The sequence below is a fragment of the Sceloporus occidentalis genome, unplaced genomic scaffold (assembly GCF_023333645.1).
Source record: "Sceloporus occidentalis isolate IW3139 unplaced genomic scaffold, rSceOcc1.0.p SCAF_5, whole genome shotgun sequence".
Taxonomy (NCBI): Eukaryota; Metazoa; Chordata; class Lepidosauria; order Squamata; family Phrynosomatidae; genus Sceloporus; species Sceloporus occidentalis.
The window spans coordinates 156,242,481-156,261,165 of record NW_028316985.1 but is presented as its reverse complement, the minus strand read 5'-3'; the positions used below and the strand labels follow the sequence as shown (position 1 = coordinate 156,261,165).

The 18,685-nt window shown below is 39.3% G+C and overlaps 1 protein-coding gene across 3 annotated transcripts in view; it reads right to left on the bottom strand.

Moving 5' to 3' along the window:
• Positions 1-970: 970 nt before the first annotated feature.
• PRDM5 (PR/SET domain 5) overlaps positions 971-18,685 on the bottom strand; it is a 113,993-nt gene continuing 96,278 nt past the window's right edge. For all 3 annotated transcript variants that reach the window (XM_089525869.1, XM_089525867.1, XM_089525868.1), the window contains 2 exons: positions 13,117-13,221; positions 971-2,793 (listed from right to left, as the gene is read on the bottom strand). In XM_089525869.1, coding sequence (XP_089381995.1) covers positions 2,629-2,793; positions 13,117-13,221 — 270 coding nt within the window. In that variant the 3' untranslated portion in view covers positions 971-2,628. The remainder of the gene's footprint in view (positions 2,794-13,116; positions 13,222-18,685) is intronic.

Sequence of the window (18,685 nt, the reverse complement as noted above, 5' to 3'; positions counted from 1 at the left end):
CCTTGCAGAATGGAAACCAAACATAAGAACAACCATGCTGAAACAGTTAAGACAGCCAAACCACTACACCAGAGTGGTGCTTGAAAAAGATTCCAGTATTTAAATATCAATTCTGAATTTATTTGAAAATGTATAAGCCAGAAGAAACTTTGTTTGAATAGCCATTCTGGTTCTGTAGGGTAAATAAATTCTAGTCATTAAGCCCCTGTGCACACCGGCAGCTTGGGCCGGGTTGGGGGTGGAGTTGGGGCATAGCGTCTACATGCTACACTCCCCAGCTCTGCCTCCAGGGCAGTATGATGCCACGAGCTGCATCACGGTGCTCCTCCAGTGTTGCATCTGCATGATGCAGTGCCAAAGGAGTGCTGTAAACATGCAGCACCACAGCTATCATACTCTTTCCAGGGCGCAAAAAGGAGCCACTTACTGCAGCTCCTTTTTGCATCCTAAAAAGGCCAGATCAGGGCAGTGGCATGTGGTTGCCATGGCCCCGATCTGGCTGTAAAAGGGGCGGGTGCATGCTGCCCCTTCTGGGCTGGGCATAAGAAACCATGGTACCAGTGTGCCCATCTACCAACCGCATAGAGAGATTACAGTATAATTCATAGTTATATGACCTGAGATCTAGCTGTTTTTCATATTAGGCTTGTGTCAACTGTATGAAGTATGAAATCAACTAAAGACACCCAGAAAATCTGACACCATCCTCTGTATGTAAAATTTCAACACTGGAAGGGAGAACACCTGAGATTTAATGTATGGTTGCCATATTCAAGTCCCTCGTATCCAGGCATCTAATCTGCATATTATTATAATTATTAATTTGCATTTTGCTTAGGCAAATGTAACTGATTAATCATTGTACTTTTTCTACCATTATGTTTCAACTTCAGTACCAGTATCAACCTAAGAGCTCTTTTTTTGCATTCTCTCCCCCCCCCCCCCCAGCCCCAGCCCCACACAAGCCTGTATGAAGAGAGGGAGGCTTCCAAGTAGCCCCAGAAAGTAAAGGGACTCCTTTTGGAAGAAAAGTTCTACCTGGTTGTCTAGTCCTAAGCTCAAGCTGCCGACACAATCACCACACAACACAAGGCCATCTCTGCTCACCACCTTTCCTTTCCCACCTTCTGGTCAGGGGAAGAGGGAGGGAATGGAATGGAAGAATAAGGTGGCAATGCTCAGTAGCAACTGGAACCTGCTAGTCAGGTTGAGGCTCCCACCAGTGTTGGTCTTTCTGCATGGTTTCCTGGTTCATCACCACTGCCATATTTTAACCCACTGTATATACTCGTGTATAAGTCTAGAAATTTTAGTCAAAACATTGACTTCAAAAATCTGAGTTGACTTCTCCAAGAGTCAGTGTAAGTATTGTACTGTGCTTAAATTCTTATTTTTTTTTTAAAAAAGGAACCATCCACTGGTGAAAGGCAAGAGTGCCATCTGTTCTAGAAGCACTCACACCCCCTCTTTATTCTCTCATCCATGAAGCCAATCAGTTATGCCTGCTGGAATTTTGTAAGTTTTCCGGCACTGTTTTCTTTTGCTTCATCCTTGCATCCTTTGTTGCACCCCGCTAAGTTTTACTCTCGACTTATCCACGAGACATATCAAAATCCATCATTTTGGCCCCAAAACCTGCTGTCAACTTATACATGATGTCAGCTTATAGTTGAGTATATATGGTACTTGTCATCCTGGGATAAAGAAGAAATCTGGGATTTACTGCTTCAACTGGCCCAGCCAGTTGGCATAATTTTTAGTCCCTTCAATATGGGATTTTCCAGGTTTTTCAGGACAAATGGCAACCCTAATTTAAAGTCACTGAAGTTTTCCAGGGTTATTTTGCATGAGAATGTATTCCACATGAACATAATACCATAGGGGTGGAAAACATCTACCCCTACTGATGCCATTGGACTGTGACTGCCACCATCCCTAGCCAGTATAACCAATGAGAGATAAAGGGAGCTGCAATCAACCACTATGTGAATGATACAATCTCCATCCTTGTACTCCCACCTACCAAATCCTGAAACAATAATTTGAACTCCTTCCAGGATAAGTAGTTCGATCCCATTATTTCTTTTATGAAGTAGCTCTCATTGAGCTCAATATTGCTTACACTCCAGTAAGAAGCAAAACACACATTCTTTAAATACACTCATGTAATAACTGATCAATTTTACAGGTGCAGCCATTAGGATCCCTACCAAAACTCCAGCATAACTAGAATCTAAATCTCCTACACATGGAGCTAGAACAGAGAGGAAAACGTTTCCCATTGGGATATGTAGTTGCATGCTGTTAGTTTACAAAATGGCTGTTGCAACTTTAACTGCATCTAGGACTGTAGTTTTAGTATTGATTTCACCACACAGAGGAACATAAATCGAAGCATGACAAAAATATGAGAGATTTGGGTGAGGTTTTTTCCATTAAAGGTTAAATTCACACTTAAATAACTTATTTCTGTTTGAACCTTGTTTAACTTGGACAATAAAGCAATTACATGAACATATGAGAGGTTTTATGTGTATGTGTGTCTTGCACTCACTAATCAGGTCAGAAGTCTGGAGTTTATACACCCTTAAAGGGAATGCTAGGCACTCTTTTTTGTGTAAGCCAAAATTAGCTGTCAGTTTCTCCATGGACATTTTCCATGTGCACTTTGAGGTAGTCATTTCTTGTAAACTTTTTGTGGCACAGCTGGCATTCAGCCATCGGGCGGTTTGGATTGTGAGTCAGCTTGTGTCGGATCAGCATTTTCTTCAAACTGAATGACAAGTCACAAACCTAAAGCACAGATTAAAAAAAAGAGAGAAAACATAAAACAAAACCATTAAACTGACTGAATACATCTAAAAAATTGCATAAACACATATTCAATCACTTGACATTATGTATAACCACAGATAAGCAAGAAGGCAATCCTTTGTCCTCATTTTGGAAGCAGAGAAATGTAGATTTTTTTGAAATGTGTCACTGAGATACTTTAACCTTTTGCAAAATTTGGATGGCTTGCATCACAATGGATGAAGCAGTCCCTATTCAAGAAACAAAGAACAACAGAGTTACAATTGTATAAGATGATGTGGTATGGATATAAAGGATCTGAGAAGGAAATTAATATTTTATTTGCTGTTCTGCACATTCTCTCGGATTTCATTCTTCAGATAACTCCACATTTGGTAAATCAGGAGTGGGGTCTGAAACCCCTCCAGATGTTGTTGAATTCTGTCCCTATATTCCTAGCCAGCATATACAGAGTGAGATATGCTAGGACTTGCAGTGCAACATCAGGAAGGCTGTATTATTTATATCCCTGTTTTAGTTTTAAGATGCCAGGAATTGATTATCAAATGGGGCCTTGAGAACAGTCTTGTATGTAGCTATGAAAAACCAGGGATTCTATGCAGGCATGGAAATCAACACATGGAAGCTAGAGGGTTAATAGAGAAGGGATGGATGGTTTTGCTTCTGCTCTACAGCCTACGTGGTTTGTCTTCCTAGCCATGGAGGAAGAATAGCTCTCCCTTCTGTGATCAGCACAGAAAGTAGTCTTTTAGGAGCTTGGCAAAAAATAAAAATATAAATGTGGCCTTATTTACAAGGCTACTGTGCAGTGTCTTAACCTGTTCTACCAATAGCACTGATGTCCCACTGAGATAAAGAATGATTGGTTGTCTTCTTCCCACAGCCTGAAAGTGATCAGCTGACTTTACAAACCAATGAAGACACAACAGGTTATATAAAAGGTAGTACTTTTTTCATGTATTTTTTTTTCATTAAAAGTTAAATGGGGAAAAAATGAAAAAAATGTACAGAATTCTCATAATTCACCCATGGGATAATAAATTGTTTAAATCTTTTTGTTAATGTGTGAGAAGCTAAAATAAGCAAACATTTACATCTCTGGTATCTAAGGTTTTGTATCCCTGGCACTGTATCTCCTTGTTCATTTGGGATTTGAGAGTAATGTTTATTTTCTCAGCTCATCCCTTACTAGATAAATGTGTTGGATACATATGAAGCTGAACTTTAAAACTATAGCAACCCCATGCTGCAGCTGGCAGTGTTACAACCAGGATCCAGCTGCAGCATATTATAAAGTTAGGCTCTAACCTGACTGTAACCTAACACATCCACCTAGTGAGAGCTGAGCTAAAAAGGAAATATTAATCTTTCAAGTCCTAAACTTCCAGTTTAATGGATCACACTGACACAGAGCTGGAACCTTCCCAGGTGTGACTGCACAGCCGAGGTGGCTCAGGAACCACTTACTCTTCAATCAAAGAGATTAAATCAAAAATATCTTTACAGAGTACAGGAGGAGTACAGAACAGTTAAGCCTAAAATCATATACTCTGGGTTAGAACTATGAAATTTGGCAAATTTATACACTGAACCATGGTAAATATTTTTCTGATGTAGAGCAAAGTAAATAGTGCAGGCCAAGAACTGGCAATATGCTATTCTGTATATCTTTTTAGTCCATGAGTTAGAACAAAAAGAGAGAGGTGGTGGTGAAATTCAGTAACCACACATACACATGTTTTGTTTTGTTTTTTGTAATCACAATCTATATGGGTCTTAGAGCCAGCCATTGTGTAGAGCAAGTAGAAGTGATATGTTTAAGGCAGAGCTAGTAGGGAAAGGGGAGTGGAATAATAATAATAATAATAATAATAATAATAATAATACCCCACCTCTCCATTAAGATCAAGGCAGCTAACAACATTAAAACATTAAAATACAATACAATACAATGTCCCAGAAACCCACCTACCCATCATAGCCAATTACTCATAATTATAAATAGTAACAATAAAATAATACTGTTAAAATTATTAAAATGGACAAGACGGGGTAGTCAATGGGGCCAACTGAGCTGCTAATCTGGGAAGGCCTGTCAGAAGAGATCCATCTTGACCACCTTTTTAAAGCTGTCAAGATTGGTAATATGGTGGGTCTTCTCCAGCAGGCCATTCCAGAACTTGAGAACAGGACAAGAGAAGGTCCTCTGGGTAACCGCAGCCAGCTTAGTTTTTACTGTCTGAAATATTTTTTTTCCAGAGAACCTAAGTGTGTGGGGCGGATTGTAGATAAACTGGGCCGAAGCCATGAAGGGCTTTGAAGGTCATAACCAACATCTTGTACTGTGTTCGGAAACTAATGGGGAGCCAATTAAGGGACTTTAAAATTGGTGTTATATGGTCACACCTGGAACTCCCAGTGACCAATCTGGCTGCCATATTTTGGTCTAGTTGAAGTTTCCAAACTAGACACAAGGGTAGCCCTATTATTATTATTATTATTATTATTATTATTATTATTAATGTAGCACTGTAGATTTACACAGCACTGTACATACAATAAGATTATAAATAAATAAGTTTAGATTTATATAGAATCCATTGCAAAGATCAAGTCGTGAGGTTACCAGTGTGTGTACCACAATTTTTAGATCCCCAGGCTCCAGGAAGGGATGCAGCTGGATTATAAACCAAAGCTGATAGCAAGCATTCCTGGCTGTCATGTCAATTTGAGCTGACATCTGAAGCAGGAGCACCCCAAGCTGTAAATACAGTCCTTTAGTTTCTGTCCTCATACATCTTAACTAAGGACAGAAACAACAAAATGCAGGCATTTTACTAACATCTCCAATTTTTTTCCTCCTGTTTGGTTTGTAACATACTGCCTGATAAAGAAGTCAGTGTAGCTTCGAAAGCTTGCAACAAGTATATTGTGCATTTTAGTTGTCCAATAAAGGTATCACTGTTTGGTGGGTTTTTGTTTGAACATCTGGAAGAGTGGAGGCAATGTGTAGTCACAATAACTTTGGGGTTTCATAGTGATCCTCATTATGAAAATGCGATACTAGAAGAATATCCATATTTTGACTCAGGACATGTTGATGCATCTGTACTTTGCCTGTGGACCATCGGACCATGTCAGTTAAAGAGGAGATCATCTGACCGTTGCTTCTACACAATTAAATGTCTTTTTTAAAAATCAGATTCAAAAAAATGGTAACCCTAACAGAGGCAGATGCTACAATAAACAGATATAACTCTGTAAATTACAGACAGCCATATTTGCATAAACTCACATGCATGAACATCTTAGAGGCATTACTTATCCTACTGGAAATACACTGTAAGAATACCAACCTCAGCAGATGGGCTGTGTCAAATTCTGCTACCAGTAAGGAGCTTTTAATGAGTCTCAATCATGCAGTGATGACAGTTTAACAATGGCACATTATCTTTGCAAAAGGAGAAGAATAAACTGCTTACAGATGCACACTAAATACCTATTTCTCATTGAAAAGTAAACTCCACTTGATATGCTATAGCTTCAATATTTAAAAGCCTACAAACAAACAGAGAAGTATTCATTGCTAGGTTAAAATAAAACAAAGCAATAAACAGGATTTTAAAGTGATACTTTAATGCATGAAGAAAAAATTATAATAGGAATTGCTTCAAATAGGAAAGGCGAGACACAAAATATAGGCTTTCTGTCATATTTTGAAAGTTAAGGTATGCAAGCAGTTTTTTGTTGCTGAAATGTTCTAAAATATGAATACTGTCTCTGAAAGTTAAAGAAAAAGCAATTGAAATATGCTGATCAAGCATATACATTTAACTGAACGTTTAATGTATTTAAATGTGTAATGTGAAGATTTAAATGGGCAAGTTTAAGTATCAACAATATGCTAACTACTTTTCAGAACAAAGATGTATCCTAGTAAGAGAAATGTATGCTAACAGTTTAATACTGTATTTAGATATACCACACATAAAACCCCTCCTGGGAGTATATCACTTCAGACTCAGTGCATCTCAACCTTTGGTTCTTTAGCTGCTTAGGACTTTAACCTCCAGAATTACTGGACATTGTCCGGCTGTAAGAAGTCCAAAATGTTTAGAAGACCAGTGGCTGACAACCACTGTTCTGGGTTGAAAATTACATATTTAAAAGGTCCTACTTTCTGTGGAAAGTTAAAATGTTAAGGGAAATATACTTCTTCCTGGCATGTAGTCTTTCCTGAGACAAGTGAAAAACTGAGAATATATACGTAACACCTGCAGCCTCCACTGGTAAAATTCAACAATGTCTATCATATGATGGATGATAATTTTGCCAAGTATCACACTACAAATCCAGATAAAAAAATAAATAAAATGGGACTAAATAAAAAGAATACTGAATTTCTAGATATAAAAGTCCAAGATATGAGAGGAAAGCAGCACAGCGGTTGTGTATATGAAAACAAACTAAGTGCCTTAGTGTAGTAGAGATGTAAAGAATCCTTGCAAATGATCTCTCTAAAAAGAAAAGATGTCTTGATATGATGAGACATCCAGTAGGAAAATGAGAAAATTATAAACCACTGTAAGATTTTTCTACACAGAATATGCTGCAAAATATTGGATTTTTGACACAATATAACTTTATTCACAAATGAAATTTTCACCAAAAAAAAGTGTTTAAAGGCACTGAAGAATGCACCAAAATTCTCATAAACTCATTCAGCAGTTTGTGTGAGGGATGAGATTTGAAATAATTCATTCTTTCATGTGAAAATGAAAGAAGTAAAGATTTACATCCCTCTAACAAAACAGAATAGCAATACTAAATAATGTAGGCTAAAAAAAAGTAATGTGATTGTAACCTCCACTAACAGAAGCAAAGTGTCCAGATTAGTTATTGTGCTGCTCTGTTCTGGCCTATCCAGACCAAATTTACAATAGTAAAATGTGCCTGTGTCATACGTGGGCACGCTTTACGCGGCTTTCAGTTTACGCTGAAAGCCGCTCACCATAAAAGGAAATGGTGCATGTGCCTAAGGCACATGCAACATGCCGCGCCGCGTGCACGAGCCCCCTTGTTTTAAATGGGGCTTGAGCATCCGCAGAATATCCCTTATGCTGGGTATCCGGAACAGATACCCTGTGTAAGGGAAGGGTGCCGTGTATGTCTAGTTCTCTCTGTGACTTCATTTAAAAACGACACTAACATTTGAACATGTCCAGGATAGTGCAGGGTCTTGAAACTAAATCCTATGAAGAATGTTTGACAAACTGGGTATTGTTGGCCCCAGAGAAGAAAAGATTATGGAGATGATGATGATGATGTCATTACCACAGTTCAGGACTCAACAATTCACAAAATAGGAGCACTTATATAATAGGGCAGTGCTCCTAAGCTTGCACAATGATTTATGCCAGCATCATAGACCTTGCACAGTCTTGAATAAGATACCACCTTTGTGCATCCTGCTGGGAGAAAGTGCAACCAAGTGTTAAACTGTATTTAAATCAGTGTAAACCTGCAACTGGATTCTGGTCAAAGACTCCATCTCACTTTTCAAAAGACATGTGAAATATCACGAGCTCCCAACAGCCATGGAGGACATCCGACAGTGATTTGGCAATTTGTGAATTCAGATACAACAGCAAAGCTTTCATTCTGTTTGGCAGCCCCTCAGAAACCACAGCTAGTAAGTTATGCAAATTTAGATATGATGTCTGGACATTACAACAACCCAGAATAGCTTCTGCCTACAATTTGGTTAGTGTGATGCTGGGATCTGGCACGACCTAGCAAAACTAATGCAAAACTATGGTTTGTTCTAGGGTTACTTTTCTGCTTGCCAGAGAATAGATGAGCCAAGTGCTAATATATATATATACATTATTAGCTGCTTATGTTTGTAACAAAAATGTTTGGACAGAATGAATCAGCATTTCAATCATGAATAACACAGGCTATCCCAGAACCCTGGTGTACCATGACATATGGACATTTGGCTTTACAAACCCTTAGTTTTGCATTATTCTGTATGCAATCAATGTTTTAAATTGGAAAGTAAAAGTAGACATTAAGCGGGAGGGGGGAACCAAACAAAACACATTTCAGAGGCCAAATACCTACTCCATTTAAACAAAAGGTACTCATTTTACCGACCTATGAAAGGATGGAAGGCATTGGGCCGAAACAGGCGGCCACGAAGGAGAAGCTTCAAGCTGCCCGTGCTGAGGACACCTTGGGACTGCTGCAAACTGGTGCAATAATGGAAGATCCTGTTATTACAGAAATGGCTGATCCACGAATGATTCACCAGCGGGAGAAGAGCGGGATGTGCTTCAGTGATGCTTCAGAAATGCAACCGGCGATCGCACCTCTGCACTTCTGAAGCGTTTGGGCCACGATTCCAGCACAGTAGGTGCCTTGTGTGATAAGGCCCTAAGCCATCACATAATGTACAACTTTGAAAAATATTTTTGGACTATAACTCCCAGAATCCTACAACCATCATGGCCATAAGAGTCCCAAACAGTAAATTTCCAAGCACTATCTTTTTCATGTTTCAGTGATAGGAACCACAGTGAATTGTTGATAACATAATATGTTTAATGTTGCACAAAATCTCCAGAATATCTTTAACCAACCAATCATTATTATTTTGGTTATCTGCATAGCAACAACAAAGCATAATACCAGGTTGATGAATGGTATTTTGGCAATAATTGTTACAGCGTTTGTATGTATGTTTATTCAGAAAGTGAGTCTCATTGTCTTCAGTGAGGCTAACTCTCAGGAAACTTAGAAGATTGCAGCTAAAGTGGGGAAAGAGAATTGTTATAAGGACAGAGAATTGTATCTATTTCCATCTGTGAAATATTGCAGAATATGCACTCTTTCCAAATTTCTCCTTGTATTTGAGCATGAAATCCTTTTTAAGAAAGCATGTAACTAAATTATCTAGGCAGGATCTTTCATAAAACACTAGTGTAAGTGGATACTTTTTGAAACCAAATTTCCTACTAACATGGAGGCAGTTTATTATAGAGAAGTAAACTCAAATAGCCAAACACACAAGCTTGTAAGTAATGAATTACAAATTACTAATTACTTAAAATTAGTCCCTTTCCCCAGTAAAAAAGATATAGGGACATCACACTACAGTTGCTACTTAAAGAAAGAAAATATCCCTCCTTTTGCAATCTAGGTATATTTTCTTTGGTTATCTTTATAGTTACAGGGATGTGGCCTCACTAAACAGTACAGGAAGAATATTACATAGTGACTAATGCCTTGTGTCATTGCCTTATGGTCTGCTGTGATTGTTGAGATAGTTGGAGTGGGAAGGGACTGTGGTCCAGCAGCTTATAATATCCAGGCTTTAAAAATACAACTAAGGGTTGAAGTGGGCGGCCCAGTAGGAGTGGCCAAAGGCCACTCCAACCCCAATTGGGCTGGGACCATGATGACCACATGGCCCACTCCTGAAGCAGAAAACTGCCATGGTCCCAAACAGTCTGCCAGCAGAAGCAGATTAAATCCACTCCTGAAAAGTTCGGCTCCTGCTGCTTCAGAGCAGCTTCTGTACGCTTTGGGGGGAGGTGGCCAGAAGCCACTTCTTTTGGCCTGTCTGTCTTGGGGCTAAAAAGATAACTACTTTTGTAGTTTAGTTACTTTTGAGAAATGAGGAGTAAATAATTACTTTTAAAAGGGTGAACTATAAGAATTACTTCAGCATTACTTTTGCACTTTGGAGCTACAACTGTTATTTTTAAAAAAAATAACATTCCTACGGTAACAAAATTTGCAGGTTTGCCTCTTTTACCATCTAGAAGTAGAGTTCTATATCCTTCCCAAAATAGGAGGTAGATAATAGCATACAAGACTAATAGCCTGAAAAACCCACAAAAAACTAAAGACTATTTGCCTTTAGATCTGACATCTTCTCACAGTACTTGACATCTGCAACACTCTCTCAAACTTTGCATGTATCCAAATAGGCTAACAGATCAATAGATAACCTTTAAACGTAAATACCAAAATAGAATTATAGAATAGAAATAGAATTATAATCCAAAAAATCATTCTATAACAATTCATTATACCACTGAACAAAGGAAAGAAGAAACTATCAGAAAAGGAAAACCATAATCTTTAGGTTTCAATGCCAACCGTCTAATTGAAGTAAGCATTTCTAGTAGGTACTTTTATGATTTTAGAATGGGCAGTAATTTCCTTTACATCCCTTACATAGCCAGAAAGAAACAAAAAAGATGCAGTCGTAAAAACATTTCCCCAAATAGACATCCTTGATGTGTGGAGAGTCTATATATGTAATTATGAACACTAAAATTAAGAAAAATTGCTATGGGAAATGAAGCAGACATTGCAAACAGCCTGAAAACTAAAGCATGTAATCCTACATGTTTGAAAGCACATGTTTGTATTTCATTCATCTGTGCTTTTTTCTTAAATTTAATAAAGTAGCATTGACAGGAGCGTGCCATCAACTGCCAGTGGAAACCTTTTCATGGGATAGAAGGATAATAACAGATTCAGGGGGTGGTCTTTATCATCAGGACTGTACTGTGGGAGGAAAAGCTTAACCTTTGTGTCTGGATCCTGAATGGGGTCTCTCCATATTGTTATTAAATGTTGAAACTAGATGTGTGAAAAGCATGTATGTATTTTGCATATCATCTAGTTTGGGCCCTTACCTGAAGGTCTTACTGAACATAAAGAGGCTTACCTCTCACTAAACATACACAGAATTGGGACATGCTGCTATGAAAATAAATAAATGCCTATGGCTGACTTATAAAACTTCATATAGAACTGAGCTAGAGGTATTATCTCATATTTTCAAGAATGTTTTAACAGCAATTCATGTACAAACATTATCCCATACAGCTCTTTTCTGTCGGGGATGCTTTGATCTGGATTTCCTGCATGGCAGGGGGTTGGACTGGATGGCCCTTGCAGTCTCTTCCAACTCTATGATTCTATGATTCTTTTACATTAATGAAATTATTAATAAAAGTAAAAAGAAATAAAGGAGATGAAGCAAGACATAAGCATACCACTACATCAGTAGAAGAAAACGGTGTGCTAGCAGAGTTCCATTAGTTTTTCCAGTCACACAAATCAATAGCAAGTGTGTCCCTTGTGGTCCCTAGGCACACCATTACTTGTGCAATTGGCTTGGAATCCCTTTCTCTTGTAGAGAATTTGGAACTAGGTGCCCATGCATGAAATGTTATTTGCACTAGCAGAATATCACCTTTCTATACTGTCCCAGGACTATAGTATCTACTTACTTTCCCCCTCTCCCCATGATTTAGTTCCACTGCACAATGCAGGATATTGAAAGTTTTCCACATCCACTCTCAAGACTCACATGCAGACACTACAATGGCCTGACATGGTTAACAAGAATTTTCCTGTATTTGTGCCATTTTGTTAATCTCAAGATGATGCAACACTTTTCATTGTTCCTCCCATGACAGATTGGCAAGACCACTCCTTTGGAAAGTAAATAAATGTTGTTTCTTGAATAAGATTTAAATAAGATGTGGCTTGTTTATCAACAGGTTCAAATAAAGGTCTGAAAAACTCTTAACTCTTGTTTGTAGTAATAAGTATTTCATATACAGTACAAATCTATACATGACTGGGAGTTAAGTCTCATTAAAGAAAACTGCCTAAGATCCATGGGGCAACTCCTAGACAAGCAGGTATTCTTACAGCATAATCCTATGCATGTTTTCTTGGGAAGTAAGTCCCATTGAATTCAGAGGAGCTTAATTCCAAAGAAACAATTAAAGTATTGTGCTGTTAAAGAAGCAAAAGAAAAGCATTCTGTGTCCATTAATGAAAAAAAAAATTATTGGGAAGTACAGCTGGCCCTCTGTTTTTTTGGGACATCCATTCTGGAACACACACACCCCCCCACGCAAATGAAGGCTCATGTATATTCACGCTTCATAGGCTTGAATGGGGTGTGCCCCCGTGTGCACAGCCCAGGCATGCATACCATTGGAAACAGTGGAGGTCACCCCTCAGCGGGTAATCAAGGGTGCGGATCTAAGATCCGTGAGTTAGGAGGGGCAACTGTACTGCAAAGTGCTATAAATTTATACAATATGCAAAATAGGTTGACAGTGCAATCCGAAGCATGTGTGCTCAGAAAGAAGTCCCACTGAGTTCAATGGGACTTCTGCACAGATGATTGTGTTTATAGGAAATAAACCCCTGGCATTCATCTTTGGATGAAACACAAGTAGATGAAAAGGAAAACCAACTCACATCACACTGAAATGGCTTCTCTCCTGTATGGGTCCTCATGTGTTCATCAAGGCCACGTTTCTGACTGAAAGCTTTGTTGCATTCAGAACACTGGTAAGGCTTTTCCTATAAGATATTAACAAGGGGAATGAAAATGAGTGAAAGTCAATAGAGAGCAAAACCCATTAAAGGGCAGCATTGCACATTGAATTCTTCACTCATGGGATCAGCTCCAAGACACAGATACAAGTGCAAGGAATAACAAAACAAGTCTTCAATAATGAACTAAAAGCTTATGGAAAACTTCAGCCTGCTACTTTCCACTTTAACATATAGGAATTAATGGGTCAAAGAACCCTTAAGCAACATGATGTTTCAGAAAGCCTGATTTAAAATTTATTATAGAAAACATTAATTGAAGATTTTTTTTTAAAAAAACCTTGTGATCCATAGTACCAGAAAGCACAAGTACGAGGTTTTCGAAGAAACAAATAATGAAAGAATATCTGCATACACCATAAAAGGCAATTTCGGAGATCTGTACGCTAATAATCTTTCAGAGTACAAGGCTACCAAGGCACTCACTATGCATACAAACTTCCACAATGTAGTCACAACATAGTCCTAATGATGGAGTTATTTTGCATTGGTTTTTCCTTTCAGAGAAATGTTTATCCACTTTTGTGGCTTTTAAATATTTATTTTATTTTGGGTAACCATCTGAACAAGATAATTTCCTAGCAAACAAGATATTTAGAAAGGAACCATGCAGACCCTGTCTTCAAGCTTTTGCGTCAATGAGGTTTTTTTAAAAAACTATTGACTGAGTAAATAGTCTATAAGCAGGCCCCTGCAATTTTTACAGAAGTATACGTCTCAACCATATGAAAAACAGGCTTTACCAACACACCCTTAATTTGTTTTGCATTGCAGTTAATGCAAACCACATTCTGTGTAAGCTTTCTGAAAATCCATTTTATTATGTATATCTCCTTTTCAGTAGATACTCAAAACAAAATTTTAGTAAGCAATTCCATATTTAAAGTACAAAGAAATGTGGAGAATGTACAGTAAATTCACAAGTATATGATTACTAACTGCTCCTCAAGAATATTTCATTTATTACTTTCCTGTGGCATCATTTCAACATGTCACTCTAAACATATGCTCAGTTCATCTCTATATGCTGAAGTTGATTGCTAAAAAGTAGACATTTGAAGGACGAAACCCATGAGTAAAATCCCCTGAGAAGAAATGACACCAATGAGAACAATCAATTTCTTTATTTTGTTTTCCCAGTGTAATGTACTTAATCCTGTTAGTGGTGCTTGTTCTGTCTTCAATAGGAAGCAACCTCACTGTTAGGCAGATACTAAGAATTAAGTGATGAATTGTCATGCTTTATTTTAATGGAGCATCCTCAAAATACTGTCATCCAGTCACTGCCTGTATTTTTCCTTTAGTTTTTCTTAAACTAAAGAAAGTACCATCTTTTCAGAATAATGGAAGTACATCAAAATTTACAGAAGTACAGATTTTTCTACTGTTGTTCTTCTTTTTTTAATTTAATAGGGTTTGACAAGGTCAACATTTATTATAATGCTTTATGACTCTTTTTAAAAAAATATTTCTAAAACAATTTTATGGTTAAATGAAAAAGAGACATATTTCCATTCACATATAATGTTCATATTAAAAACCCATTTCTGGTCACCACCACTATAAAGCATTAAATGGCAGAATGGGCTCAGGTAATACATATAAACCAGAGGTATCTTGCAACATTTACTGAGAGATCATTCTGACTTTTTATATATTTATGTTTATCAAACATTCTTGTTTAGCTATTGAACAAAACCATGTCATTTATTATTTACACTAATAGGACTGGTTCACACATGCATGTTCGTCACTCAGTAATGGTGTCATGAATTGGCCAGGCAGGGAAGAACAACAGTGCAAGACGAAAAGGGATGGTTTTAGGAGGACATTTTGCAACTTAAGGTGATAATATAAGACTAAAATATATGTTCTGAATGTATTGGGTTCCATAAGAGAAGAAAGTTAAACAATTGATTTTATTATATATGCTTTGATTTACAATTACCATATTTTTTATTTACTAAGTTACTTAGTACCAGAGACAACTATCCATACTTTCAACCCATTTTATGTTTCTGCCATCAATAAATGCAAACAGATGTCATTCTTTTACTTTGGTGAGTGGAAGTCATTTTTCTATAATATTATAGATGCTCCATAAACAGCTGGAATTTACAGTCCTAGAAGCTCTTCAGTGCCTGTGAAATCAGTTTTTTATTATCTACCGGATGACTTTGTGTTTGCTGATAGTTATAGTTAAGTCATTTCCCCCCTTTCTTTTTGGTGCTTTTAAATCTTTTTGTCTTTGCTTTAATATCTTCAGTGTCCCCATTGTCCATCTTAATGGTATCAATATCCCTCCCATTGTTTCTATAGTTTTTATCTATATGTTTTGAATAGATTTATTGTTGTTGAGAATGAGCCAAGCAAACAACTTTTTCCACATTGTGAATGTTTTCTGTCCTTGAAGTATCAGTTACTTGTAATAAAAACTAAGAAGGTAGTTATTATTTACAGTACTTGCTTTTGTTTCATAGATACTGTATATATTCTACCATAAGTCGATCTCATGTATAAGTCGAGGGCAGATTTTGGGGCCAAAATTATGGATTTTCATATGACCTGTCAATAAGTCGAGGGTAAAACTTAGGGACATGTAACAAAAAATCTAAAGATGAAGCAAAGAAAAGCAATGCCAAGGAACCTACAAAATTCCAGCAGGCGTAACTATTTGTGCTCACACTAAAGGCTGGATGGATGAGAGAACAAAAGAGGGTCAGTGCTTCCAGGGCAGATTACACTCCGTTCTCTACTGGGCACACCGCTGCTGGAGCTGCGACTGCTGCCGGGTGGCCTTCCCCGGGTTGTCGGAGGTGCGCATCTGCGCACCGTCCCGGGGGAGCCGCCTACGGAATGCTGTTGGACTCTGCATCTCCGCAGCTGCGCATTTTCAGCGGCGGAGTGAGGGCAAGGGAGGTGTTCCTGTGCCGAATGGGGCAGAGAATGACTGAAGTGTCTTCTCTCTGCCCTTTCCATGGTGCTACAGGGGGAAGGGGGGATATGGACTCGGGGAATGTTTTGGCTGGGGAGGTAGAGGGTAACTCTTCATGTTTGGACGGGGCTCCTATTGAGGTAGTGTGGGGCAAGGGGAGGTATGGCGGTAGGAGAGTGGACCAGCGTTACAGAGGAAGGCGAGATCGATGCTTAATATCTATCCCGCCTTCCTGTCCCTCCCCTAACCAAAGAGACCTGAGGGTCACTCCAACCGTACCACAAACCCTGTCTCTGCTCCTGTGCAATGACAGGTCTATTAAAAACAAAACCCATATAATATATGACCTGCTTGAGGATAACAACTGTGACCTGGCTTGCATTACTGAGACCTGGCTTGGGCCTGAGGGAGAAGCTGTATGGGCTCAGGCCCTACCTGCTGGGTTCTCAGTGAAGTACCAGACCAGGTTAGGGGGTGTTGCCTTGGTGCATAAGAACACCTTGTCTCTAACCAGGAACCATGTGCGTCAAACGTCCTATATTGAGTGTATTTACCTGACCTTCGAATTTAAAATTGGCCACTGTAAGACCTTAATTAAAAAAGCCCTCCCTTGACCCCCTGATGCATAATAATTATCGGCGTGTATCGCTGTTGCCATTTTTGGGTAAGGTGATCGAGAGGGCGGTTGCGATCCAGCTCCAATCGATCCTGGATGAAACGGATTATCTAGACCCATTTCAAACCGGCTTTCGGGCGGGTTACGGGGTTGAGACTGCCATGGTCGCCTTGGTCGATGACCTCCATCTGGGCATTGACAGGGGAAGTGTGTCCCTGTTGGTGCTCTTGGACATCTCAGCGGCTTTCGATACCATAGACCATGGTATCCTTCTGGAGCGCCTGGTAGAGGTGGGAGTCGGGGGCACTGCGCTCCAGTGGTTCCGGTCCTACCTCTCTGGGAGGTTCCAGATGGTGCAGCTGGGAGACGTGTGCTCCGACAAGAGACCCCTAACATCTGGGGTCCCTCAAGGAGCCATTCTGTCTCCCATGCTTTTCAACATTTACATGAAACCGCTGGGAGAGATCATCCGGAGACATGGGGCACGGGGTTATCAGTACGCTGATGACACCCAAATAATTTTCTCTATGTCTCCGACTGATGCAGTGACCGGGGATGGCATCTCTCCTCTCGTGGCCTGTCTGGAGTCGGTAATGGGCTGGATGAGGGGAAACAGGCTCAGCTTGAATCCAGAGAAAACGGAAGTACTTGTGATAGGTTCTCCTGGCCCAGGGATGGTGGTGGTTCCACCTGTCCTGAATGGGATCACGCTTCCCGTGAGGGACTCTGTACGTAGTCTGGGGGTGCTCCTCGACTCGTCGCTCCACCTTACATCTCAGGTGGACGCGACGGTCAGGAGCACCTGTTATCAGCTTCGGCGGATATGCCAGCTGCGTCCCTACCTGAGCCAGGGGGACCTAGAAACAGTGGTACACGCTCTGGTAACCTCTCGGTTGGATTTCTGCAATGCGCTCTACATGGGGCAACCCTTGTACCATACCCGGAAGCTGCAATTAGTGCAGAATATGGCAGCAATACTGGTCACTAATACATCTAGGACCAGTCATATAACACCGGTCTTAAAAGACCTACATTGGCTGCCTATTCGCTTCCGGGCGCAATACAAGGTGTTGGTTATAACTTATAAAGCCCTAAATGGCTTGGGCCCAGGGTACTTAAAGGACTGCCTCTCTCCGTACAATCCGCCCCGCACACTCAGATCCACCGGGCAGCATTTGTTAAGAGTTCCGGAGGCTAGATTGGTTAACACCACTAGAAGGGCCTTTTCCATCTCGGCGCCCACCCTCTGGAACTTGCTGCCCATCGAGCTCCATTCAGCAACCTCCCTGGCCCAATTTAAGAAGGGGCTAAAAACATTCTTTTTCAAGCAGGCTTACCCCTGATTCTTTGCCCTGAGAGTCCTCTTCCCCCCTCTGTCAGTTGTTTGTGATCTGGCACAAGTTCTTTTATTACTGTTTTAATGGTATTGTTTTTATAAATTGTATTGAATATTGCTGTTAACCGCCCTGATGTTTCGAAGGGCGGTATATAAATAAAGTTATTTATTTATTTATTTATTTATTTTATAGTAAGTATAGTACCTAAAGTAACCCATGGATAAGTCAACTCAAGTTTTTGTGGTTAATTATCTGACTAAAATTTCTAGACTTATACATGAGTATTGTAATTTCTTTAAGAGATGCTGGATTTCAGGAAATGCAAGTTATTCCTTTATACTTATTCAGTTAGGATGTCCATATTAGCTTGCAAATGTTCCTTTTTTGGACTATACTTCCGAGAATTTCTAAAACAGCATGCCTTTGAACCATGTTGATTGGTAGATTCTGGGAGTCTACATCCAAAAAGTAATCTTTCTAAGCTATGCCATGACATTTCACTCTCTTAAAAGGATTATACCACCTCAGAATCCATATTTTTCT